Source organism: Physeter macrocephalus, chromosome 14, assembly GCF_002837175.3.
Source record: "Physeter macrocephalus isolate SW-GA chromosome 14, ASM283717v5, whole genome shotgun sequence".
In the NCBI taxonomy this organism is placed as follows: Eukaryota; Metazoa; Chordata; class Mammalia; order Artiodactyla; family Physeteridae; genus Physeter; species Physeter macrocephalus.
The window spans coordinates 102,090,211-102,098,583 of record NC_041227.1 but is presented as its reverse complement, the minus strand read 5'-3'; the positions used below and the strand labels follow the sequence as shown (position 1 = coordinate 102,098,583).

General features: G+C 38.6%; 1 protein-coding gene across 5 annotated transcripts in view; it reads left to right on the top strand.

Annotated features, from left to right (window-relative positions):
* The window catches only part of BRIP1 (BRCA1 interacting DNA helicase 1), a 207,940-nt gene that overhangs the window by 23,205 nt on the left and 176,362 nt on the right, over nt 1-8,373 (top strand). For 4 of the 5 annotated variants that reach the window (XM_055090075.1, XM_024127738.2, XM_024127737.2 and 1 more), the window contains exons 5-6: nt 4,743-4,870; nt 6,434-6,553. In XM_055090075.1, coding sequence (XP_054946050.1) covers nt 4,743-4,870; nt 6,434-6,553 — 248 coding nt within the window. Of the gene's footprint in view, nt 1-4,742; nt 4,871-6,433; nt 6,554-8,373 lie in introns of those variants that run through there. The other variant, XM_055090076.1, reaches the window with a different exon arrangement.

Sequence of the window (8,373 nt, the reverse complement as noted above, 5' to 3'; positions counted from 1 at the left end):
GTGCTGAATTCTCTTAGCTTTTGCTTGTCTGAAAAGCTTTTGACTTCTCCATTGAATCTTAATTAGATCCTTGCTGGGTAGAGTAATCTTGGTTGTAGGTTTTTCTCTTCCATCACTTTAAGTATATCCTGCCACCCCCTTCTGGCCTGCAGAGTTTCCACTGAAAAATCAGCTGATAACCTTATGGGGAGTCCTTTGTATGTTATTTTCTGTTTTTCCCTTGCTGCTTTTAATATTTTTTCTTTGAATTTAATTTTTATTAGTTTGATTAATATGTGTCTTGGTGTGTTTTTCCTAGGGTTTATCATGTATGGAACTCTCTGTGCTTCCTGGACCTGGGTGGCTATTTCCTTTCCCACGTTAGTGAAGTTTTCCACTATAATCTCTTCACATGTTTTCTCAGACCCGTTCTTTTTCTCTTCTTCTTCTGGGAGCCCTATAATTTGAATGTTGGTGCATTTAGTGTTGTTCCAGAGGTTTCTGAGATTGTCTTCAGTTCTTTTCATTCTTTTTTCTTTATTCTGCTCCTCAGCAGTTATTTCCACCATTTTGTCTTCCAGCTCACTTATTTATTCTTCTGCCTCTGTTATTGATTCCTTCTGGTGTATTTTAGTGGGATTGTGTTCCTGTTTTACTGGTTGTTTGGCCTGAAGCTTCCAACACTGGAGTTTGTAGGCTATTGGGTAGAGCTGGGTCTTGGTGCTGAGATGGGGAACTCTGTGAGACCTCACTCCAATGAATATTCCCTGGGGTCTGAGGTTCTCTGTTAGTCCAGTGGTTTTGACTCGGAGCTCCCACTGCAGGAGCTTCCGCCCGACCCTGTGCTTGCAAATCAAGATCCCACAAGCCGCGTGTGGTGGCAAAATAAAAAAGGAACAATAACAAAGTAAAAAATAAAATTAGACTAGGAAACTAACAGATATGTTAGAAGAATGTAAAAATAAAAATACAGGTGAATCAACCACCAGAAGGTACATCAGTACCACAATAGTGAAAAAGAGGAGGAAGGAAAAGGAAAAAAAAAAAGGAGGTGGGGGAAAGGCCTTGGTTGTGGAGAGTGGGGCCTAAGGAAGGGCGAGGCTTGGGCAGTGGGCGGGGCCAAGGCTGGAAAAGGCCCTGGGGGCTATGGTGGGGTGGTGCTTAGGCTCAAGGAACAGAAGGGGCCCAGGCATGACCCCCACCCCTGGTCTCAGAGGGCAGGGTACCTCACCTGGGAGCCCATCAGGCTTCCTTGGCTCGAGGGGGTGGGGCAAACACCCTCCTCTCCTCTCCTGCTCCTCTAGTCTGGGGTCTGGGAGGGCGCCTCCCATGTGCCTCTCCTGATCTCCCCAGCCTCCCTCCTTTGCCCACAAGGACCCACGTGGCCTGGAGGGGGTTTGGAGGGCAGGGGTAGGCCTGGGTGCTCAGCAGGCTCCCAGGGACTGAATGGGCAGGGCAAACACCCTCTGCTCCTCTCCCGCTCCTCCCACAGGGCCCCTTCCGCCTGCCTCTCCTGATCTTCCCAGCCTCCCTCCTATGCCCTCAAGGACCCACGTGGCCTGGAGGAGGGTTTGGAGGGCAGGGGATCGGCCTGGGAGTTCAGCAGGCTCCCCAGACTCCAGTGAGCAGGGCAATTGCCCTCCGCTCCTCTCCTGCTCTTCCCGGAGAGTCCCTCCCACCTGCCTCTCCTGATCTCCCCAGCCTCAGGGGCGCGAATCTTGTCTGGCCTCCACTTCTCCTCCCGTCTTGGTGCCCCTGTGTCCTACTCATTCACTCTGGGGTTCCTCCCATCTCCTGGGGGTTAGAGTCCCCCACCAGCGGCCAGCAGGTGCCCTAGTTGTGGGGAGACGCTAACTCCGCGTCTTCCCACACCGCCATCTTGACTCCTCTCCTCCGTTGAGCATCTTTTAATATGCCTATTGGTCATTTGAATATCCCCTTTAGTGAACTGCCTTTTCAAGTGGTTTGCCCATTTTTCTATTGGGTTATTTCTTACTGATTTCCAGGATTTGTTGTTGTTGTTGGTCTTAATATATTCTGAATATATCTCATATGTTTATAACTTTGTATTTTAAAGATTTAACCCCTTTGGTAAGCTTCCTGCCAACTTCCCTCCAATAAAGAACAAGAATATAAGCCGTTTTGTATATGCAGATAATATGATTTTTTTTTTTTTTCATGAATTGGGGTTAATCTTACTTGGCACATGGCAGTTCAGTTTTTCTAAAACTAAATTATGTTTTTGGTACATGTTCCCTGCCTCTTAGTGGGCCCATACCAATTTGCCCCTTGATTTATTTGGGGCAGGATTTCTCAACATTGGCACTGTTACCATTTTGAATAGCATAATTCTTTGTTGTGGAGGCTGTCCTGTGCATTGTGGGATGTTAGAAACATCTCCGAGGCCTCAACCCACTAGATGCCAGTAGTACGCACCCCCCTCCACATCTTGTGACAACCAAAAATATCTCCAGACATTGCCTAATGTCCTAATGTCCCTGGGGTATAGGTTGGGGTTGTTAAAATTGCCCCAGTTGAGAACCACTGATCTATTTGTTTGTGGTTATTTTACTAGTTTGTGAGGAAATTATGCTCAAATTTATTTGCGAGGAATTTAGCTCAAAATTATGTCTTTTCTAAAATATGTATGGAAATGCCAAGGAGTAAGAATAGCCAGGACAGTTTTCAAGAAGCAGGTCAAGGTGAGGGGACTTGATCTGTGAGATAGCCTGATTTGTTATATATATATAGCTATAATAATTAAAACAGTTTGGTATTAGCACAGTAGAATATTCCATTGTATATATGTACCACATCTTCTTTGTCCATTCATCTGCAGATGGACATTTAGATTGCTTCCATGTCTTGGCTATTGTAAATAGCGCTGCAATGAAAGTTGGGGTGCCTGTATCCTTTTGAACCATGTTTTTCTCCAGATATATGCCCAGGAGTGGGACTGCTGGATCATATGGTACTCTGTTTTTAGTTTCTTAAGGAACCTCCATACTGTTCTTAGTGGCTCTACCAGTTTACATTCCCCCCCAACAGTGTAGGAGAGTTCCCTTTTCTCCACACCCTCTCCAGCATTTATTGTTTGTAGACTTTTTGATGATGGCCATTTTGACTGGTGTGAGGTGATACCTCATTGTAGTTTTTCGGTTTTTTTTTTTTTGGCCACCCTGCATGGCTTGTGGGATTTTAATCCCCTGACCAGGGATTGAACCCGGGCCCTCAGCAGTGAGAGCACAGAGTCCTAACCACTGGACCGTCATTGTAGTTTTGATTTGCATTTCTCTAATAATTAGAGATGTTGAGCATCTCTTCATGTGCCTTTTGGCCATCTGTATGTCTTTGGAGAAATGTCTGTTTAGGTCTTCAGCCCATTTGATTGGGTTGTTTGTTTTTTTGATATTGAGCCGCATGAACTGTTTGTAAATTTTGGAGATTAATCCCTTTTTGGTTGCATCATTTGCAAATATTTTCTCCCATTCTGCAGGCTGTCTTTTCGTTTTGTTTATCATCTCCTTTGCTGTGCAGAAGCTTTTGAGTTTAATTAGGTCCCTTTTATTTTTTTTTAACATCTTTATTGGGGTATACTTGCTTTACTTTGTTGTGTTAGTTTCTGCTGTATAACAAAGTGAATCAGCTATACGTACGCATATATCCCCATATCCCCACCCTCTTGCATCTCCCTCCCACCCTCCCTGTCCCACCCCTCTAGGTGGTCACAAAGCAGTGAGCTGATCTATGAGTCTGCTTCCCGCTAGCTATCTATTTTACATTTGGTAGTGTACATCCATTTGTTTATTTTTGTTTTTATTTCCATTACTCAGGGAGCTGGATTGGAAAAGATATTTCTGTGATTTATGTCAAAGAGTGTTCTGCCTGTGTTTTCCTCTAAGTTTTATAGTATCCCATCTTACATTTACGTCTTTAATCCATTTTGAGTTTATTTTTGTGTATGGTGTTAAAGAATGTTCTAATTTCATTTTTTTACATGTATCTGTACTTGCTTTACTTTGTTGTGTTAGTTTCTGCTGTATAACAAAGTGAATCAGCTATACGTACGCATATATCCCCATATCCCCACCCTCTTGCATCTCCCTCCCACCCTCCCTGTCCCACCCCTCTAGGTGGTCACAAAGCAGTGAGCTGATCTATGAGTCTGCTTCCCGCTAGCTATCTATTTTACATTTGGTAGTGTACATCCATTTGTTTATTTTTGTTTTTATTTCCATTACTCAGGGAGCTGGATTGGAAAAGATATTTCTGTGATTTATGTCAAAGAGTGTTCTGCCTGTGTTTTCCTCTAAGTTTTATAGTATCCCATCTTACATTTACGTCTTTAATCCATTTTGAGTTTATTTTTGTGTATGGTGTTAAAGAATGTTCTAATTTCATTTTTTTACATGTATCTGTCCAGTTTTCCCAGCACCATTTATGGACTTCCCTCTTGAAAGCATATTTCTAAAAATGTTTGCTGTGTCTTTGTTAAAGTATACTGAGCGGTAAATAAGTGCTTTTAAAGATGTTTAGCATTTCCTATTTTAAACTACGTTATGAAGTTTTTAGAAATAAGTCTTAACATCTTTTTTAAAGTTGAAGCATAGTTTATTTAATATATTATCTTAGTTTTGGGTGTACAGCATAGTGATTCAGTATTTTTACAGATTAAAGTCTTACATCTTGATTTCAATTTTTTTCTAAAAATATTACCTAAATGTAAGTTATTTATACTAATTTTTTATGACTTCTTATATAAGACTCTCCTGAAAAAACTACACTGGCTGCAAAGCTATCTGCTAAGAAACAGGCATCCATGTACAGAGATGAAAATGATGATTTTCAAGTAGAGAAGAAAAGAATTCGACCCTTAGAAACTACACAGCAGGTAAACAGTTTATTGGCAGTGGAATAATCCCATTAGTTATAGCTGAACAAGGTAGTCAAGTATCAATCATTTTTCAGTGGCATCTGTAGAGATTATTTTGGGTAGTGTCAGGTGTGAATTAAATGGTAAATTATTATAACTTCATTGTATAGAGTTACTCATTACAAAGGAGTTTATTATAGTAAATTATTCATAGTAGCATGTCATTAAAGTGAAACTGAATGATGCTTTCTTATATATAAGGAATTTGACAATAAAATATTTACTTAAGGCATGTATCAGTAACAGAGTTACTTTGTACTTTTTAACTCCTCTGTTGTTTTTATCTAATAATGGCATTTTCTTTTGGCCAATATACCTCTGATATGAATATTTAGGTCATAGATACTTTTGGTATTGATAGTTTTAATGTAATGACAAGGTTTACTGTTATTTATTGAGTTTTTAATATCAATACATTATAAAATATGTTTATTTCTAAAAATTATTGAAGAACCTAAATTACTAGAAATTTTAAATGAAATGTTTTCATAGGTGAAAACAATGTTTTCTCATAGAGTTCATGGCATTGAGGTAAGGAGGATGGACTTTAGTAGACTTAGTTACAAATAAAAAAGATTATTAGTTAATTAGCATGTCCTTTGTAGATAATTGTATATTTTTAACTGAATATACTCAAAAGGTGTTTGCATTTTTATGTAGTTTATCTGTTCCATTTACAATCTTTATTAACTTCCATAATTAAACCTTGTTTTTAGAAATAGAATGAAATCGTTTTCTAGTTTTATATTTGGAAAATCACCAATTACAAATGAAGTATCTCTAGAGATTTCTTTCCCCCAAAATGTGTTCTTAGAGTTCGATGTTGTGAGGTAGAGCTCAACATATAGCATTTATTCCCTGACTTCATTGGCTCTCATTTCTTTTTTGTAGGAATGGAATTATCGACAGAAATGCTTCTTTTCCCCTTTATAGTTTAAGTAAATAGGTTTTGGCAAGTAAGAAAAAGCATAGATAGTTTGGAAAGAAAACAGTGGTGTTTATAAAAGAAATTTAGTCAAATACAATTAGGATTATCAAATATCTAGTAAGTAATATAATAATAGTAATCAAGTAATTTATCATCAGGTAGGAAATAATGAATATTTACATTTAAAGTTTTTATTCTTTGTTTTTTTTCAATTTAGAATAAGGTTTCCATTTTTATTTACTTTTATTTTCCAATTAGGTATGTAAATTGGACTTTGCCATAATACTATTCTTGGTATCCATATGGTGGGACTGTTTTATGGGAAGATCATTTTACAATGCTATAGTTTTGCCACATCACTAATTAAAGCTATTTTGGTCAGAATTTGATAGGTATTACTGTATTCTGTTTTATTTAAGTCTTATAATAAGGTACCTATTTGTTTTTAGAAACTTTTTGATTGTTGCCAGTGAGAAATAGTCATTTTTTTTAATGCTGAAAACATACGTTATAGCTATTCTGATCTTTGAGAGCAACTAGCCTCATCAAACTTCCTAGTTACAATAAATTTTATTTTGGTTCTATATTTACAGATTAGAAAACGTCATTGTTTTGAGAAGGAGGTGCACCATTTGGATGCAAAAGTTGCTTCAGGAAAGACCATAAAACTCAACTCCCCATTAGGAAAGATAAACTCCTTTTCTCCACAAAATGTATGTATTTATGCCATTGTTCAGTTTAAAGAAGGAAAATGTGGAATTTGCTAAATCCATTTTTGAAAAAGATGAAGAATAGTGTAATCAAAGAAGAGTAGAAAACAACTCAGAAGTCCTGAGTGCTGTCACACGTCTTCTGCTGTGTGAGACGGTAAACCTATGCTCTTTGTACCCCAGTTTCCCCATTTATAAAATAAGAGAATTGGACTAGAATGAGATCTGAAAGTTTTTTTTCCTCTTTTACATTCTAATGTTTGTGAACTCTACTTCCTAAAGTTCTTTCAGTGTCCTTAGGGCATCAGTTCTCAAGGAGTAGTCCAGGGAGCTCTGGAGATACCTGAGATTTTTTTCCAGATAGTCTGTGAGGTCAAAAGTATTTTCATAGTGATGTTAAGATGTTACTTACCTTTTTTTTTTTTTTTTTACCATCTTTGACATTTGCACTGATGGTACAAAAGCATAGGTTGGCAAAACTGTTGGTGCTTTAGCACAATAAGGGTAGTGGCATCAACCTGTATTAATAGTAATTTTCTTCACCGTCGTTAATGCACAGTTAAGAAAAGCCAGTTTCACTTAAGTCCTTGATGAAGCAGTAAAAATGACTAATTTTATTAAATCTTCACCCTTGAGATTTTTAACATTCTTTGTGAAGAATGCGGTAGTTTTCGTAAAACACTCAGGAGTAGAATGGTTTTCTTGAGGGAAAGCACTTATAGGATTGTTTGGATTGTGAGCTGAACTAGCCACTTTTTTCACAGAACCTTGTTTTTACTTGAAAGAATAACTGACAGACTAACTTCGGTAATTCTGAAAAATAAAGTGAGCCTGATAAAATTTGAGATTTCAGTGAAAAATCAGAATTTTGAAAAATTGTATATACTACTGTGAGCTTAGCAGTTTTCTGATACTTAAAGACTGATGATATTTATTGGTGATGATATTATATATGTGACTTTTTGATATTGTATAATGAAATGTGTTTCATTTATATAGTTTTATATAAATGGAATCATGCCTGGAATTTTTTATTGAATTCCAAATATTGCGAATTTTACCTTGTTGGGTACTGGATATTATTGTATTTCTATAAGTACTCTTTAGTTTTGCTCTGGGATGCAGTTAAATTACTTGGAATCAGCTTGATCCTTTTGGTTCTTGCTTTTAGGATTTGTTAGGTAGGACCTGAGCCGGGTTTCGTTTTGGGCTACCTCAGTAGAGGCTACCTCCTTTTGAGTCCTCTACCTAATGCTCCATGAATTATGAAGTTTTCTAGCCTGGCTGGTGGGAACAGGCACTGTTCCATTCTGTCTGTGAGTGTCTCATCATTTCAGGTGGTTCTTGCCACTATCTTGGATTGTTTCCTCATTGGCATGTGCTGATCAGTACTCTACTAGATACTTGAGAGGTCCTTCTGCAGATCTCTGGAGTGCATTCTTTGTGCAGCACTCTCCATTCTGCTTTCTTCTCTGTGAACTTTAGTCTTCTTGGTCTCCCTGGACTCTCAGCAATGTCTCTTCAACTTGGGTTTGCTGGGCTATATCTGGGTTCCCCTTCCCCATGCCACAGCATGGAAACTCTCAGGACAACAAGCTGAAAGAATCATAAGGCTTAATCTCATTTGTTTCCCATCTCTCAGGGATCACTCTTCCTTACCTGATGTCCTGTATCTTTTTTTTTTTTTTTTTTTTTTTTTTTGTGGTACGCAGGCCTCTCACTGTTGTGGCATCTCCTGTTGCGGAGCACAGGCTCCAGACGCACAGGCTCAGCGGCCATGGCTCACGGGCCCAGCCGCTCCGTGGCATGTGGGATCTTCCCGG